Source organism: Chrysemys picta, chromosome 4, assembly GCF_011386835.1.
Source record: "Chrysemys picta bellii isolate R12L10 chromosome 4, ASM1138683v2, whole genome shotgun sequence".
In the NCBI taxonomy this organism is placed as follows: Eukaryota; Metazoa; Chordata; order Testudines; family Emydidae; genus Chrysemys; species Chrysemys picta.
This window is the reverse complement of record NC_088794.1, coordinates 11823627-11842416: the sequence shown is the minus strand read 5'-3', so window position 1 is coordinate 11842416 and position 18790 is coordinate 11823627. Positions and strand designations below refer to the sequence as shown.

At 51.8% G+C, this 18790-nt stretch overlaps 1 protein-coding gene across 2 annotated transcripts; it reads left to right on the top strand.

Moving 5' to 3' along the window:
• The first annotated feature begins 5289 nt into the window (after positions 1-5289).
• On the top strand, positions 5290-16898 carry LRRC55 (leucine rich repeat containing 55). Of its 2 annotated transcripts, none has more exons than XM_005294942.5 (3): positions 5290-5615; positions 7310-8900; positions 11364-16898. In XM_005294942.5, the coding sequence occupies exons 2-3, from the start codon at positions 8231-8233 to the stop codon at positions 11597-11599; spliced, it is 906 nt and encodes a 301-aa protein (XP_005294999.2). In that variant the 5' UTR covers positions 5290-5615; positions 7310-8230; the 3' UTR covers positions 11600-16898. The 2 variants fall into 2 exon arrangements, with proteins under 2 accessions (XP_005294999.2, XP_023964058.2); XM_024108290.3 differs by lacking the exon at positions 5290-5615 and adding an exon at positions 5723-5814.
• The last annotated feature ends 1892 nt before the right edge of the window (positions 16899-18790 follow it).

The window sequence follows — 18790 nt, the reverse complement described above, 5'->3', positions numbered from 1 at the left end:
CCCGGCCGCCGCGGACGTCCTCCAGGAGATTGTGGACCGTCACTCCCTGGTGGACGTCTGGCGCGACCACCACCCGGACGATGTCTCCACGTTCACCTATGTCCGGGTGGAAGCCCATCAGTCGTGCCACTCCCAGTTGGACCACATTTACTTGTCACGCTTCCATCTTTCACGGGCCCACTCCTCGGACGTGCGGCCGGCCCCCTTTTCAGATCACCATCTAGTCACCGTGACGGCCTCTCTCCGCCCTGATACGAAAGGGCGGGACCTCCTACCACCTGTTGAGGGTGAGAAGCCCAGGTGGGCCAGCCTCTACTCCACCCTGATCCCGAGGCCCACCGAGGATATCAGCTGGCGGCTCCTTCATGGGGCCGTGAGCACGGGCGTGTACTTGGCGCGGTTTACCCCTATCCCTGACACCTGTCCTTTCTGCGGCGTGAGGGAGACCCTGGCTCACGTTTACTTAGAGTGTGCCAGGTTGCAGCCCCTACACCGGCTACTCACCAATATTATGTTGCGTTTTTGGTTACACTTTTCCCCTCACCTTCTCGTTTATGCACTCCCTATCCATGGCCCCACAAAGTCGCGGGACCTCCTGGTTAACTTCCTCTTGGCCCTGGCTAAACAGGCCATCTATAAAACCAGGGAGAGGAGGTTGGCCGATGGAGGTTCCTGTGACTGTGGGGCCTGTTTCCGATCCTCTGTCCGTTCACGTATCCGGGCAGAGTTCTTCTGGGCGGCGTCCACTGGCTCCCTTGACACCTTTGAGGAGCAGTGAGCGCTATCCGGGGTTCTCTGCTCGGTGTCCCCGTCAGATTCCCTTCTTTTGATCCTTTGACCGCACTCCTGTCCCTGTTTTTACATTAGTTGTCCCCTGTAATCATTTGAGTTTCAGGCCCTATGGATCCTCCCCTTAAGCTGGGGAGGGACCCTTTAGCAGTGGGTGGGCTTACGCCCGCCCACTTCCTGAACCCCAATAGGTACAGGACCCACATTTTTTGTGAAAAAACACAAGATGGACCTGCCCACAATAACCTGATGGTTGTGGCATTCACCCAAAGGGTGGGAGACCCAGGCCCAAATCCCAGCTCCAAATTAGGGATTTGAATCTGGCTCTCATACCCACAAAATAAGTGCTCTAACTCTTTCCTTGGCCCAATGAATATTTAATTATTGATACAAAGTAGAACAGCTCCAACAGGAGAAATTAAAGGCATGTCTTTACTCATCTAAGCAATGCTTCAGCATCTCCACTGCTATTTATACCCATGCTGGGGGCATGTAGAGTATGTATACTATATACCACCATAAGGAGCATGCAGTGTAGACGTACCCGAAGAGAGAAACACTGGCTCTATAGCCTGGTGATTAGGGCACTTCCCTGTGATGTAGGAGAGCTAGGTTGAAGGCCCTGAACCTTGAATCCTGCAGCGTGAGGCTCAGAATCTCATCCACCTTCATTACAGATCATGCCATGGCTGACACTATTATCAGCTACCTGGAAGTCACAGTACTGCCAACTCACACAGTATTTGGTGCATTTCCTGGAGCCTCAGCTGCTCAGGCCTTGGGAATGTGTGTGAATCTGAGCTTCCATTTTTAAAAGGAGGGATGGGGGAGTGAATGTTTCTAGCAGAGAAAAGTTTAAACAAGTACCCGAAGTGCAGCCTAAAAGTTAAAAAAACAGAAGGCAAATAAAATCACCCCAACTTTATTTCATTTTTTAAAAAATCTCATGATTTTTTGAGGTCTGACATGAGTTTTGAAGGTTTGGATTTAGCAATACTGGTAATAGGAGCAGTTGATGGTGGGCTTTTCAAATGCTCAGCCCAGCCTAACATCTATATGCATGTTGCATTCGTCTTTTCAGTGTGCTGCCTTTTCTCTAACCTGACTTCCTTGATCTTTGGCTCCTAAATCCTGAATTTGGAGACCTGTGCCTGTAACCTCCTTCCACTGAGCTGTAGGGTAAGGAACATGGGAGACACTGAGCCCTGGTCTACACTAGAAAGTTATGCCAGCATAGTTATATTGGCTCAGAGTGTGAAAAATATCACATCCCTATCTACATAAAAACCCCAGAGTAGATGCAGCTATGCCAACAGAAGAGTGCTTTCTTGACATAGCTAATGCTGTTCAGGGAGGTGGTATTACTACACCAGCCAAAGGCACATAAGGGCTACGCAGGGGGCTGTGCTGGCATAGTTATACAAGCCCAGGCTCTATACCCTAGATATGGCCTGAGCCACATTACACTAGAGTGACATTGCTCAACAGAATAAGGAACATGATCAGCAGAGCCAGCCTGCTCAACTGAATGAAAGCCAAGATGCAATGAAAGTCAGAGGAGCAATTGCTGTCACTCAGGTGGTGCTTCCAGGCCCATGTGTGTCAGGGCTTGAGAACAGGCTCTGAGCACGAGGTTTGTTAGCAATTGTCTTGCCACTTGGTGACCCATCGTCCCATTATTGTCAAACAGAGATGGCTTCTAGGCTGACTTGTTCCTATGACTCTGGAATGTCCCACTGCAGATGGCCATCATCAAGGCTGCTTTCCTACCAGTAATCACAAGCAGGGTTGGTTGCCATTTTTTTTAAACGGAAAATTGGATTGTTGACTAAATAAATGTTTGTTGCAGAAAGCATCTGCTTTCCTCAAATATTCCTGTTTGTTTTGGGGGGTTTGGGGGCAGCCTCCTCAAGCTCGAGCGGGTGTAGCCGCCCCAAGAGAGGAAGAGCGGGCAACACCGAGTAGGCAGAGCATACACAAATAAATACTAATAATGACAGTAATAAAAGTAGCAGAGAGCAGTGTGTTTGAAGCAGCCAGTGCTGAGTTTTATCCCTAACTAACAAGATTTAGCTAAAATATCTGCCTTTATGCCACCCACCCGCTGGAGCTTCCCTTAAAGCCTGGTGTGATCTGAAATGAAAATAAGCACCAATTAATGCCTACCACAGGGAGAGCTCCACACACAAAGTCGCCCGGTCTCCAGGGGACTTGGCCATCTGCCTGGCAGCCGGATGCAGGCAACCGAGCAGTGGGAAAACAGAGGATGAGACACCCCAGGAGGGCACCAAACTCACACAGGGAAGGTAGAACAGCCTGGGTGTGCCTGCGAAATAACCAACCCAGATGACCCAGGAGGCTGCAATAGGCCATTGGGGGAGGGGAAGATTGCAAGGGGAAAACCAGCATGGGTTGGGAGGGAGGGGCTGGAATAACAGCCCTGTTCAGGCTGGCTTTCCCATGCCCAGCTTGTGTGCTCCCTGTCACGGAGTCACCGGGGTGTTGCTCTGGAACTACTCCATATGAAGCCAGCCAGGACTCTGGGGGAGCTTGTCTCCTCTCTCTGAGCATACTGTCGCCAGGCCAAGAAGCTTACATAGCTTCAATCTTCCTGGATCTGACCTAGGAGCATTCAGCATCCCCTTCCACATGGGCCCTTCCTGCAGCGAGTCTGCCTGGGTGGGGCTCCTGGAGAAGCCAGAGGGTCCTGCACCCCAACTCCGCAATCATCAGTGACTCTCAGCCAGCATGTAGAACAGAGCGTGGTAGCACAGAAATCAGTGACTTTCAAGTCCATCTTGGGGAATCCCAGGCCAGACGCCCTGGACTCCCCCTCTTCCAGTTCCCCAAGCAGAAAGCCCAGCTACCAACGATACGACCTCCCACACCCCTGTTGCTCCTCCTCGTCTTTGTCTCGTTTCCAGAGCAAAAAGTCACCTGGTCGTCACCTGGTTGCGTCCCCCTCCTGGGTCTCAGATTACGAAGGGCACCGGTCATAGCATCCATACAGGCAGCTGGAGCAGCCACACCTGCCCCAGAGGGTGTCAGCCAAAGTCACCACCGAGGCATTGGTGCAGCACACAGGGAAACTGAGGCACACACAGTATTCATGCGAAACAGTAAAACTCACATAGGCTTACATACAACATAACAAGGGGAAATCCCCACTAGGTCACATCTCTCCCCCTTCGAGACCGAACTGAGCTGGGTCACTTTAGCCAGTGACCTGGGGAAGTTCAGGCCCTGCTCTCCGGGACAAAGCATCAGCGATAACATTTGCACTCCCCTTAACGTGGATCAGCTCCATGTCAGAGTCCTGGTGAGGCAGACTTCACCTCAGGAGCTTGGCATTGGCCCCTTGCATCTGGTGCAGCCATGGCAGGGCGAGTGGTCAGTGTACACAGTGAAGTGTCGCCCAAATGGATCTGGCTGCAGCCTTTTAAGAGCCCACCCCAGGGCCAGGCATTCCTTCTCTATGCCTGTCTATTCCGGACAGTAGCCTTTGGTGAGATCGCTGTTCGTGGGGTACCGAGTCCCCCCCAACTTGTTTAGGATCTCGTCAGGCCCAGGCATGTGGTAGGCACCAGACACTGGGCTTCCAATAGGCCACACAGAATCGGATCGACCCATCTTTCCTGGGTGCCAGCACCATGGGAGAGGCCCCAGGGTTGGTGGATGGCTGGATCACCCCTAAAGCCAGCATGTCTCTGACCTCTCCCTCCAGGGCCTGGCCTGTGTTCCCAGTTACCCTGAATGGGGAACACCTGATGGGAAGGCTGGCTCCCATCTCCACCCAGCGGACAGCTTGTTTAGTGAGCCCAGGCCAGTTGGAAAACAGTTGTTGGTACGAATGCAGCGTCTCTCTGATCTCGGGGCAGGGGTTAGCTGGTCAGAAAGGGGTATTGATTCCAGCAAGGGGCCAGCTCCGGTCTCCCAGTGGCCACACATGGCCAGTACCAGCCTCTCCCTGTCACAGAACAGCTCCATTATGTGGACATGGTACACCCGGTGGCTGTGAGCCCGGTGGGGCAGTTCCACCACATCGTTCTCCTCATTCAGCTGCTTTATGACCTTGAAGGGCCCCTCGCAGGCACCTTATTCTTCCTCACCGCTTCCTTCCTGGTCCTTCTTTATTCATTCTCGTATTCATTTTTTCACCATCTCTCCCTTTTTTCCCCATTGGCCTCTGTCTCCACATCCCTGTTTGCATCCGCTTTGGCTCACTGCTCACTCTTCTCTCTGCCTCCCCCACCCCAGCCTGTCTGCAGGTCACCGCCCCCCCACCCCCACCCCACTTGTGTGTCTGTCTCTCTCTGTGTCCTTAGGATCCCGTGGGTGGCATTGATCCCCGCCGTTTGCTTCCTCCGTTTTCCTCTCTCCGCTCAGTGGGGTCTGCAGCTAGCTCCCCTGTTGCTCAGAGATGTGGAGGCAGTTGCTAAGAGACAGTGCCACGTCAGTACCTGGCCCTCGAGGGGGAAAAAAAAAAAAAAAGATTGAGAGAGAAAGGAGGAGGAGGAGGAGGAGGAGGTGGGGAAAGACCTGGATGAATTAACAGACTCAGCAGCAGCTGCTGCTGCAATTCAAGGAGAGACACTGCCATTCCCTCCACTTGTCTCACACCCACTCCTCTGAAGAGAGGATCGGACAGACGCACAGACGGACAGGGAGAAGGGCAAGGGGGAGCTGCCAGGGGTGCTGCCTAAGGAGCCAGAAGCCACCGAGGAGAGGAGACGGATGCCTGCTGGGCTGAAGAACATGGGGACGCGCAGGAAGAGGGGAGATACTTGTCTGCATCGCAGCTGCTTTGCGGATCTCCTTGGGCCGGAGTGAGTATCTGGCTTGTGCTAATTGGACCGAGTACAGGGGGCGGGGTAGAGGAGATGGAGAGGGGGCTGGGAGTGAGTGTGCAGGCTGGGTGTGTCCTAAAGGGCGGCGGCCGGCTGGGTGTGCGTTTGTCCTGTGGGTCTGTGCGCCTTGAGGACAGGGCGTGGACAGTGCAGGAGGGTGAGCAGTGGCTGTGTGGCGGTAGGTGTGCTGGGGCCCTAGGGGAGAAGGTGCACCTGCCTGAGAAGTGGGGGGCAGAAAGCGCTGGAGGGTGGACTGGTGAGCGGCTTTCCTGGCCAAATGGAGTGGGGCTGGTGGAGATGCTGTGCTGGGGTGGGGTGGGGGGGTAGAAGGGAAGGCAAGGTGTGAGCTGGAGCACAGGAGGGCGTGTCCCTGGGAAGAGCGATGGAGAGAAAGAAATATGGCCAGACAGGGCGAGTGAGACAAAAAGGGAAAGAGACTGGAATAGCGGAGGGTTCTTCAGGTCACTGATGGGCCTCAGCAGCGGTGGAAAGCAGCCCAGGACTGGAAGAAAACGGGATGCTAGCTGGGAGGCATCAGGAGCTTTTGCAGAGCCTGAGGGAGGTCCAGGGTTGGGACAGCAGGCAGCCTGCAGGGCAGGATCTAGAGGCACTGGCAGAGCTCTGGGTGGAGGCCTTGGATTGACAGAGTAGGGGATGATGCAGAGCAGGGAGGAGCATTGGCAGGGTGGTGTGGGGTCCAGGGACAGCCAGAGCTGCCGGGCAGGACTGAAGGATCAGAAAGGTTGACAGACGCTTCATCTCGGTATTAGGCTCTTGCTTTGCCCTTGGCAAGTCATGCAACTTGAGGGTCTTTTATCCAAGGTCAGTGAGGTTGGAGCCCCATTTCTTTAGCTGACTAGGCCTTTACCTCTTAATCCGTGCCTAGGTTCGTGGGGCTTCAGCAGAGCTGCATGTGTGTGAAGCGAGCCCAGGGCAGGGCAGGATTGAGGGTCATCAACAGAGCAAGGCTCAGGAGGGGAGCTCAGAGCAGAGGAGAGGCAACGGCAGAGCTATGGCTGTGGGGGGGACCCGAGGCTGGAGAAGCAGGTCAGAACTGAACAGCACTGACAGAGCCGAGTGGGGTATGATAGAAGAGAGCGGGACTGAAGCAGAGTGAATAGGGTGAAAGGACAGGGAGCGATGCAGACAGGCAGTGGAGCTGAACAATGAGTTAGAGAGACTGTGAGGTGATTCCCTGCCGTTCCCTCGTCTCCTCCCACGGCTGGAAGTTGAAGTGAGACAAATTCAGCCTGGGAATAAGGTGCACATTTCTAATAGGGAGAGTAATTAACCATTGGAACAATGTACCAAGGGTCGTGGTGGATTCTCCATCACTGACAATTTTTCAGTTAAGATGGGCTGTTTCTCTGAACGCTCTACGCTAGGAATGATTTGGCGGCCATTCTCTGGCCTTCGCTAGACAGGAGTAGGGTGACCAGATGTCCCATTTTTAAAGGGACAGTCCCGTTTTTTGGGACTTTTTCTTATATAGGCGCCTATTACACCCCACCCCCTGTCCCGTTTTTTCACAGTTGCTGTCTGGTCACCCTAGACAGGAGGTCAGACTAGATGATCACAATGGTGATCTGGCCTTGGAACCTATGAGTGTACGAACACACTAGCTGGTTGATAACCTTGTTGCTGAGTCTTTGATTCCTCTGTTTCCTTGGCAGGTCATCCAGCTGGAGCCCTGTTGCTGCCTGTTGGGAGGGAGACTGGGAGTGAAAGATAAACCAGCTGCTGATACCCCAGGACTCCAGCCGCCTCCCTTTCCTCCTGGAACCCCCCCCCCCCCCCATCCTAGCCCCACTGGCCTCTCCCAGACTGCAGAAATCACAGCCTCAGAAAGGGCTCATTTTCAGCCTTAGTGTCTCCTGATTGTCTCAGGCACAAGCCACCCAAGGAGTCTATATCATTGGGCTGATGTTGAGGGCTCCAGGATTTTGACCATCCATGCGAAGAACCTATTATCTGGATTTCAAATGCCGTTCCTCTGCTCGGGCACTAGAGACCTAAATGACTCCAGGAAAAGGCCCTGTGGCTCCTGCTGAATCGGAGCTGGATTTGCTTTGCAACTAAAATATACCTTTGGTTTCAGTGGGGTTAAATTCCTTGGCTTGGCTCCATCTCAGCTTCAGCGAGACGGGAATTCATTCCCAGCAGACAAATGCGTGAAAGGGAATGAGAACGTTTTTTTCATGGGCTCAAACCATTGTCCCAAGGGTGCTGATGCACTGGAAGAAAAAAATCCCTGATTTTAGTTGCTTTCCTCCCATTTTTGATCACTTGAAGGATCACCAGAAGGTGCAGACTGATGGATACAGCTACGTTTCTCTTTGCTTTCCACTTCACACCCTTTAAAGGGTGACGAATGGGCTACTAAAGGGTTGTCCGAGGAGTCGGGACCCTGTCGTTCCTGGCCCACCCTTCACGGTGCATGGTGTGCTAGTGACAGTGGCCCTGGCATGTGATAGACAATGGCGCTAAGGTCCGGCCTTCCCCTGCACCCAGCATGTAGCCACATTCGTGCATGAGTGACTCTCACTTATTCCTTGTTCTGCCTCCATGCGACATGTTGCTCGTGACCAACTAAAATGGGCACAGGCTGCACTTGGCTGTGGGGAGAGGGGCCCATGTCCCGCCACTCCTCTGCCATGCTCCTGACCCCTTTCCTGATTGCCATGGCAATGGCTTTCTCTGAGGCCAGCGCCAGCTGCCCCGTCCTCTGCACCTGCCGCAGCCATGTTGTGGATTGCAGCGGGCAGCGGCTCTTCTCAGTGCCCCCCGACCTGCCCCTAGACACCAGGAACCTGAGCCTGGCACATAACCGCATCACCACCATCCCGACGGGCTACCTCACCTGCTATGGTGAGCTGAGGGTGTTGGACCTAAGGAATAACTCCCTGGTGGAGCTGCCCGCCGGGCTCTTCCTGACTGCCAAGCGGCTGGTCCACCTGGACCTGAGCTACAACAACTTCAGCCACGTGGCTGCTAATATGTTCCAAGAAGCCAACAGTCTGGTGAGGATCGACCTGAGCCACAACCCGTGTCTGCGAAAGGTGCACCCCCAGGCTTTCCGGGGGCTAGCCCAGCTACGTGACCTGGACCTCAGCCATGGGGGGCTGTCCTTCCTCAGCCTGGAAGCCCTGGAGGGTCTCCCGGGGCTGGTGACCCTACAGATCGGGGGCAACCCCTGGGTGTGTGGCTGCACCATGGAGCCGCTCCTGAAGTGGCTGAGGAATCGTATCCAGCACTGCACCTCAGGTATGTGGCACAGGATGGGACCTTGTGTGAAGGGAAAGTCCTCTGTCTCCTCCCAATGCCAGCCAGAGGGTCCAAGGCAGCAGGCCCAGATCCAGAGAGGAACCTGTTCAGAGTCCTCTACAGGGGGCACAGAATCCAGTCCTGGTGTTCTGCTCTAGTGGACTGCAATTAGAGGCCACTCCAGGAGGCACTCCCTGGAGGTGCAACCCCAGAATCCATTTCAAGTGAAACTGGATGGGCCCTCCTAGAATAGCAGAGGGGAGGCTGCAGGTCAGGATCGAGGCACGTTGGCAGAGCTGTGCGTGGAGAGAACCAGTAGCGTAGCTAGCGGGGTGCAGGGGAAGCAGCCGCTTCCCCCGCCTTTCCCAAAGCAGCCGGAGGAGCGGGGCGGGCACGGCCAGAGGAGCGGGGGGCGCGCGGCCTGGCAGCCAGAGGAGCGAGGGGGGGCGCAGCCTGGCAGCCCACAGCGTGGCCGGAGGAGTGAGGGGGGGGCCCCCACGGGGGTGGCACGGCAGGGCCGAAGGAGCCATGGGGGGGAGGGGCAGGGCGGCCGGAGGAGGAGCCAAGGGGGCGTGGCCAGAGGAGGAGGCAAGGGGGGGGCGCCTTTTTTTATTTGCTCCCCCTCCTCTTAGAAGCTGGCTACGCCACTGGAGAGAACCCGGGGCTGAGAAGGAAGGAGGCTGTAAGTTGGGACTGAGGGGCGTGAACAGAGCTTTGTGTGGGGGACAGGGGGGAGGCCCAATGCTGGAATAGTAGGCCGGGATGTGGATTGGGACTGAAGAGCATTGGGATAGCTGTGGGGGGAGCCCAGGCATGGAATAGCAGGGCAGGCTGCAGGACTAGATTGAGAGACGTTGGCAGAGCTGTGTGTGTGTCAGGAGACATGGACTGCAATTGCTGAACGGGTACGGGAGGACATAGGGTAGGGGGATTAGACATAGAAGAGTGGTTGCTGCAGGGCAGGAGAGAGATGCACCCAACTGGGTGGGAATGGACTCTGCTTGAACCCACTGGTCTTGTAAGGTGTGGCTTTGTCTATCTCTGTCTTTGCAACAGCAGATCCACAGTCAGCAATGGGACCCCATAAATCTGCATGTCCTACCTGTCCTCCTGCCCTCTTTTGATTCTTGTGCTATTAATTAGTTCCTGCCCTTGTTGCTGATCACACAAGCTGCCGACTGTAGGAGCTGTGGTGGGAGGGGATAGTTTTCCTGGAGTTCCTGCAGCTGCAGTACACCCTGACTCCATCTAAACACCCTCTCTCAGGTCTGAGGGTCCCCTAGCATTGCTGATCCTCATTGCATTCTCCAGTGAGCCCTTTGAGTGAATAACAGCAGCGATTGCCGTATAGGGCTCTCTCCGATCCTACATTGGATAAGATTTCCCCACGTGGAGGACTTCAGGATAACAACACACTTCAGTCTGATAAAACATCATTATCTGGTGACCTTGTCTCATGGAATCATAGACTATCAGGGTTTGAAGGGACCTCAGGTCATCTAGTCCATTATGCCATTTGGAGGCTGGTGATGGGAATGCATTGTGCAAAGGGGACATAGTGTTGTGACATTGTAGTTCTAGTGAATTTATCTACCCCCATCAGTTTTGCACCCGTCTGCCTAGTATCATGGCACCAGGGCCAAAATTATCCCAAAACACCCAATAATTTGGAGCATCTTCAATTTTGGATGCCCAGTTTGTGTCCCTGATTTTCCGAGGCAATGGACGCTGCAGTTCTCATGGAATTCAAGCAGAGATGGGGGTGGAAAACCAGGCCCCATGTATCTCAAGTTGAGCACCCAAAACCTGGAAGCACCAAAATTGAATGGACGCATTGGAGAGTGACATTATGAGGGTGCCGTGTCCTGACGTGATCACCCTTGAGTTGCATCATGGTGATGTTGAGCTGGGTTTTGTTCCATGACCTCACGTCACATGGGGGTTTGGCAAGATCTCAGCTTTCAATGCTGCCCCATGGTGACGTTACACTGCAACACAGTGTCACAGCCGTGGTTACTGGTGACATGCTGTGACATCATGATGGAGGGTTATGACTGGCATTGTGATGCAGTTGTGCTGCATCATGACTATGTTATGAACGTCACCACAGCAACCTCTGACTACCCCAGAGGACAACACTGAAATAGGGTCATCATTACCATCCAGAAACTCCAGGCAGCAGAGAAAGCTACTAACAAGGATTATACTTTGTGCCTTTCATTCAAAGATCTCAAAGCCCTTTACAGAAGTAGGTGACTGTTATTAGCCTCCTTTTACAAACGGTGAAACTGAGACACAGAGAGGCTAAGTGACTTCCCCAAGGCCACACAATGAGTTTGCATCAGAGCTGGGAACAGATGGATATTGGACCTGCTAGAGCCAATGTTACCTGTGTGGGGTAAAGGGATACTTCCTGTGTATAGGACGTTCTCCTTTCTCTCATCTACTTGTTTCTCATTGCAGATTCCCAGCTGGCCGAGTGCCGTGCCCCACCCGAGGTGGAGGGAGCTCCCTTGTTCTCACTGACAGAGGAGAGTTTTAAGGCCTGCCACTTGACCTTGACGTTGGACGATTATCTCTTCATTGCCTTCGTGGGCTTCGTGGTCTCTATTGCCTCCGTGGCCACCAATTTCCTGCTGGGCATCACTGCCAACTGCTGTCACCGCTGGAGCAAGGCCAGCGAGGATGAGGAGATATAGGTGCATGCTCCTGGCCACAGTGCCCTTCCCCCAACGGCTGGGGAGATGCCGTTGAGAGCTGGGGCTGGCTGGCTGTGCTCCACCACGATTCATGCCTGGTGCTGTCACAAGCTGCTCCATCCTCTATCCGCAGCTGCAGCCGGCTGGGGATACTAACTCATCTCTGATCCCAGTCCCTTCTGATCCCCCAGCTGCTGTGCCCAGCGGGGCAAGGCCTGTGAGGCAAGGAGATCTAGCCGTGCCTTGTACTATGTACTAGCCTCTTCACACTGCCGGCGGCATTGGAGACAGCCAACGAGCCAAGGCCCAACGCCACTCGCAACATGGATGGGCTGCCACAACCCATGTCAGTCGCCAGTTCTCCTCTTCACCATGTTCTGCACACTCATACGCAAAATCCACCTCCGCACATGCACCCCCTTCTGTGCCAGCTCTTGCACCACATCTCACTAGCAGCCTAAAACGAGGAGTTGGGCGGGGGAAGGGAATATATATGGCAAACGTCAAGTGGATTTGCAACAGTCGTAGCTCTCTAGGGTTGGACAGCTACAGCCCATCAGTTCTGTTTGTGGCTGTAGGGACTGTGGCCAGGGACACTGTGGTATCCAGAGTTGTAGCACTAATACGAGGCCTGTGACGTGGCATCTCTGAGGGCCAGAAAGGCAGGTTTAACTCTGAGGAATGGCCCCATCACTGAGACGTACCATTGTTTGGTTGGAGGAGATGTCAGAGCAAAGGTCTGCTGTTTTCTAATTGGTCCTTGGCTAGATGGCCATTGGTGTTGAGGGAGATCTGCCTGTGCATGGTTCTCTAGATGCAGAGTTGAGTTGAGAAGTCAATAGGTCAAGGGGACTCTAGAGTTTGAACTTGGTCAGTCACTCAAGACTAAGGGTCAGGGCAGGGGTGAGGTGTACTGGCAAACCTGAGGGGGAAGTATGAGATGGAGTAACAGGGCGGGTTAGGACTGAAGGATGTCAGCAGAACTGGTGGGGGACCCCAAGGCTGGGACAGCAGGGGGCCGTGGGTTGGGATTGAGGCACGTTAACAGAGCTGTGGATGAAAGGTATCAGCAAAGCTGAGGGTTGGGGGGAGACCAGCACTGGGACAGCAGAGGGCTGCAGGTCAGGCCTGATGGGCATCACCAGAGCAGTGTGTGAACGGGAAGCCCAGGAGTGGAATAGCAGGGGGACTATAGGTCAGGATAGAAGGGGATTAGCAGAGCTGTGGGGGAAGCCCAGAGCACTGGAATAGCAGGCAGGGTGCAGTTGGGATTCAGGGGTATTGGCAGAGCAGGGGGAGGAGAACTTGGGATAGCAGGGGGGCTGCAGGCTAACACTGAGGGACATGAGCAGGGCCTAGGACTCGACTAGAAAGCTATGCCCCAGAGGAAGATTATGGTGCAGTCTCAGGGCTGGAACAGCAGGTGGTGCTGCCGGTCAGGTTATAAAGTGCTATGACAGTGCGAGGGGCTACTCCATACTGGTGCTACCCAAGTAGCTCTAGCTGGAGTGCTCTATTTCTCCCCATTGTGGACATTAAAATCACAGATTGAAAAACAAACATGCTTTTAAAAAGAAAGCGAGGGACCATCTGCTCTGCCCTAGCAACTGCTCCGCTTAGTCCGTCTGTCTCCACATGCCTGGAGCATCTGGCATTAGCTCCCCAACCCATCCCTCCGCAGTGGGTAAGTGGTTATTCGCCTCGCATTACAGCGGTGGAAACTGAGGTACTGAGTGATTGGCATGACTTTCCGAAGGCCACATGGGCATAGGCAGGGGGAGAACCCACGATGCCCAGCTCCTGCCATGCTAACCCCAGCACCCGCAGTCACCCCCCAGTAACTTATCTAAGAACTGGATTGACGCGACCAAGAGCATTTGGGGACAATGGCTCATTTTTGGGACTAGCTTCACCCAACATCAGCTGCCACTGGCGAAGTTGGATGTAACTTTTCTTTCGGAAGGACAATGCAAATAAAGGACACTATAGCCAATGAAAGAGCAACCTTTTCAGCCTATAACCATGTCTTAGAGAACTCTGTGTGCTCTGATGTATAGCCAATGTATTTTGACACTTGTATATTTTTTATTTTTGCATAGAACTAGGACCAAACCCAATGCCAAATGCCAATTTCCAGATTATGTCCTTTGGTCTTGCCACCACCGGAAAGTAAGGAGGCAAAAATCTGTCCGTGTGGGACAGATCCCTTTAAGGAGTTGGTTTTTACATGGATGGCAGAACTCGGTGCAACTGATCCAAACAGGGCTAAGAAATGAGAAGCCTTTAATCACAGGTTAGATTTACATTCCATTGTCATTCGCACATAAACCCGGGTCCACAAAGGTTCCGGTCATCTAGCTGTCAAGAACTGGAAAGAGCACACAGGTAATGTAGCAGTTTCCTCATCAGAATCATTTGCCCTCCCCTAGCCTTAAGCCCCCTTAATGGATTTCCTATACATCTTTAAAAAAATGCACTTCTACTCTGGAAAATGACAATGTAAGAATGACACCTTCTGACTCAGTAGATCTGTCCCCTAGGTGCATCAAATCAGCCAACTTTAGTTGCTACAATAAACTTGGGCTGTGCAAAGTCAGTGCACGATGGATTCCGCTCCACAAAGGAATTAACAACTTACTTTGGTAATGCAGTAACTTACTTTTGGACATGCCTGGGTGGGTGGTCGGTAGTGGGGGTGAAACCAGGGAACTCTGGATCATCTCCTTCCAACTTGCTTAGCCACCCCATTTATAGCAGCCCCATCAATCTCTAATTAGCCTAGTCACCACCAGAGGGGGACAAAGCCCCAAAGTGAACAGGCATTGCTTATATGGCTCTATGTTTAGATACTTATCTGCCCCCTGTTACTGTAGTACCTGAGAACCTCACAATCTTTAACGTACTTCACAACATTCCCGTGAGGCTAGAAGTGCTATGGGTGGGAAGCTAAGGCTCCAGAAGTTTAAGTGATTTGCCCAATATCTGACTGGCAGAGGAGGGAACTGAACCCATATTTAGTAAAACCCTTGATGGCAGTGGGAATGGCTCAGAAGTCATTGAGTCATATGGTCCACAGGATCTTCCCCACTTCCCGGACACATGAAGAAGCCAGTCCCATGTGGCTTCTGAGGGAAGGGTAGGACCTCCTCGCAGAACTAGCAACGTTCCAGAAGAAGGGGGAATGGGTTCCAAAGAAACAGAAGCCAACAAGTAATGCAGGACAGATGAAAGGTGCAAGGATGAGAGGAGGCTGAAATGGACAATGAAAGAGATCCAGAGGGGGAACGTGGAGCAGAGAATCCTGGAGAGCACCCATTGATCCAAGAAGAGATTGAGGGAGCCAGTGGATGAACTCTGGAGCGAGGGCAAAGAAAATGAAAACATCCCAGCTTGACTCTTAGATCTTAGAGAGGCTGGGCTTGCGGAGCTGGCAGTCAAAGAGCTTATAAACTGAGCATGTGACACAGCCTCGCTTTGAAATGATAAACACAGACCTGCCCTCCCCACCCATACGGCAATTTGCACAGAGACACTTTCCAGAGTAGACCTGTACCTTGAGCTTCATTTTTTCCTGTGTGTTCATTGCATGTACATTTTGTGTGTGTGTGTGTGTAGTTTAACGCGTGCCAAGCTCAGAGAATCAGCCCCTGGCTGAGGGAAGGAGCAGATCCAGCCCCTTGCATGCCTACTGCTGTCACTCCCTGGCTCCTCCAGTCCAAATGCAGAATCAGATGAGCCAGAACACAAGGGATATTTTTTTTCACACCTCTTGAATTCTGAAAGGGCCTAGGCCCCAATGCCCAGTGTCAAAGGGAGTCTGATGTTTTTGCCACATGACAGTACTAGAGTGTCAAGACCCTCACCACTGAGGGAATTGCTGGCAGACCTTGGGGACAAACCTGGTTGTCTTATTTTTAAACAAACCTTTTGCATTCAAAAAATGGCCTTTGTTGCGAAAAGAAATATTTTCATTATTTTTAATCTGTTAATTTCTTATTATTGTCATTCAACCTGAAAACAAGACCATTTTGATTTCAGGTGTTTTCTTTTTTCTCCCTCTTTTCACCCAATTTTTCAGTGGCAAAAATCAAAAAAGGGAGAGGGAGAGAGAAAAAAAAACCTTAAAAACCCACATACTGAAGAAATGAAAAATTTCAAACCCCTAAATTGCTCTACAAATTTCATATTTTTTTTCAAAATTTTCTATTATTTTCAAAGAAATCTAATAATAAACATTTTTAAAAAGTTTTTCCTTCTTTTATCCTTTTTGCTTCCTTCTTCCTCCTCTTTTTCAGTGGCAAAAGAAGTTTTTTTTTTTTTTTTTTTTTTAAGACTAGGAAAGAAATCAAAATCAAAAACGTTTTTAGAACCAAACATTCTCTACAAAAATGTATTTGATTTCAAAATTTTGCATCGTTCTCAAAAAACCCAAGAGTTGAATTTTTATTTTATTTTCCCTCCCACCTTTCTTCAGTGGGGAAGAAAGCAAAGAAAAGGAGGGAAAACAGGGGGTGGAGGGAGAGTAAAAAGAAAGGAAAAACAAAAGATTTTATATTAAAAATGTTGCCAAAAAAATTGAAACCCATGGAATGAAAATGAATTCCCCCTCCAAAAATTTTTTGATCATTTTTCTGTCCAGAGGGAACCCCGAGCCAAGTCTACACTACAAACTTTTGGCAACACAGCGGTGTTGGCTAGGACCCTCACTGACATAATTACACCTTCAAATCCCCCCATCCCACTCCTGTATAGACTCAGCCCGTACGAGCAAGAGAGAGCATTTGCCAGTTTAGCTTATGACATTCAGGGAGGTGGCGTTCCTATGTCGGCACAATTCTTTTTGCTAGTATGTGTCACGTCTCCACAAGGGAGCTGTGCCAGTGTAGCTATACAAGCCATTGCACTGTACTAGCCCTTTCTTTAGTTTCACCAGACCTTCACTGGGCCTCTGCTTGTGATGCGTATGAGGGATCAGCAGAGCAAATCCTCAGAACTGGGATATCCCAGTCTTGCAGCAGACAACGGGGAAGCTGTGGGCGGAGCTAGAGAAACAAGGCCTTTGACAAAAGCCACGTCCCATATGGTGCTTGAGCTGGACTGGGTGTGCTCTGCTTAGCTGGGGCTCTCTCTTCCTTCTAGTCACCCCTCTCGCAGTAGCTGTCCTGTGCCATGCTGAGTGTCTGTGTTCGGGGAGGGGGAAAGATGAAAATCTTTCTACGGAGATTTTATAAAAACGTGAACTTTTGTAACTGTGAGAATTTTTTCATAAATGTATATTAATAATAAAGAGTGAACAGTTTAACCGAGTGCAAGTGTGAGCAGGAGCTCAGGTAGGAACGAAATAGAGGCGGGGGTTGAGAGACAGAGAGAGAGATGGGGCATGTGTGTATGGGGGGGAAGGGGAGGGAGTGTGTGCACATGTGTTCTATTCCCCACTCTGCCCCTCACCTGCTGTGTTCACTTGGCCAAATGACCTCCCTGCTCCATGCCTCAGTTTCCCCCTCTGTAAAATGGGGATCATACTGACTGCCTTGGTAAAGCACTTTGAGATTTACTGATGAGAAGGGCCATACGAGAGCTAAGGGGTATTTTTGTAAGTGTGGGTCTGCTTGATTGTGTGCGAGACAAAGCAAGCGGGCGGGTGGCTGCTACATTTGTGTATGACTACAGGGTGTGCAAGAGTGTGTGGAGGGTACGTGTGTGTGCGCGCATGTGTATACAGGAGAGTGTGTTTGTGCCTGTTGCCAGGGTGTCTGAGATTTGAAGTGTGTGTGTGTGTGGGGGGTGGTGCATGTGTGTGTTTGTTTACATCAACGCAACAAAATCTCTGGCATGGGCATGCATGATTTTGTGTGCTTGGGTATGTGGTCAAAGTAAACGTGCAGCACACGCTGCTGGATGGGCAGTCATTCAAGAGAATAGGTAGGTCCATAAGAAAGCGTTTGTGTGTTTGTCTGCGATGGTGGGCTGTGTGCGCACACACATTCAGTGTGCGTGTGTGCACGCAGGCAACAGAGTGCATGTCCACTGTGGGTGTGAGTGATTTTGTGTACAGGTATGAATGCAGGCCCCCCGCAGCTGGACACATGCACGCCCAGCTGTCTGTGTGATGGGGTGCTCGGGGAAGCCCATGCTGCTATGTGAGGGCACCGGGCTGCGTGCAACCGGGATAGAGGAGTGGCTTTGCCTTACAGTGCATGTCCCTTCATGCCCAGACACCCTCCTTGACTGAGGCTCCCCCAGGGATGGGTAGCAGGAAGGGACAATCCCTTTGCGGCGATAGGGGAGGGAAAACAACAAAGCCTGCAGAAGACATTAAGAATGTTTACTCTGGTCTTTCCTCCTACCGACACTTCCTGTTATTCCTATGGCAGTGACTCCTGGCCTTAGCTGGTCTGGAGGGAATCAGGCCAAGGAGACAGACACTGGCATGGCAGGGAACTGTGACATATGGCTCACTGTCATGTCAGCTGCTGACAACCCAACATGGGGCAAAAGCCTCTTCTAGCCCTGCTTCACTACCATCCATAGGAATCTGTGGCTGGTCTGGGGCATCGCTCCTGGGTGTGGATAGGGGCGAGTGGGAGATAGAAATCAACATACAGCAACAATGGGAAAAAGAGGAGGTGAATAGGACTGGTGGGAGAGAGGCAAATTAGGAGAGGTTGTAATGAACCCCAATGAGGGATTCCTGGGGAAAGATCATCCATTGGTCTATGTTACGATCACTGCTGAACCTCATTCGTTCCCATTTGGACAAGCCGCCATCCTAAAAGGCTACAAAGAGAAATTAAGGAGAAACACAGACCAAAGGATTTTTGTTTTGTAACAAAACATGTGATTACCCTGTGGAACTCCTTGCCACATGATATCACATGCAGCGAAGACCTTAGGACAGACATTTATATGGAAATAAAAAGGACTGGAAATGTATATGGAAACATCCATGGTTATGATAGGCTGAAAATGTACCAGGGATATGAACCCTCATGCTTCAAGATGTAGATCAGTCACTTACTGGAATAATTTACCCCAATTGATGATTATTCCTAGCCTCAGGAAGTAAGGCACTAGCGCCTTTCTCTGAGGCAGCTGGCACTGGCCACTGGATTCCCAGCTGGAGCTGATTGGAAAACTGATTTCCCATCCAGCAAATAATATTTTAGATTTTGAGTTTCTTCATCCCCAACC

What these genes read in the sequence shown, in the direction of transcription:
- LRRC55 (XM_005294942.5), top strand. Translation starts at nt 8,231, where the DNA reads ATGGGCACAGGCTGCACTTGGCTGTGGGGAGAGGGGCCCATGTCCCGC. An exon ending in TATCCAGCACTGCACCTCAG is followed by an intron (nt 8,901 to 11,363) that starts GTATGTGGCACA and finishes TTCTCATTGCAG; the next exon opens with ATTCCCAGCTGGCCGAGTGC.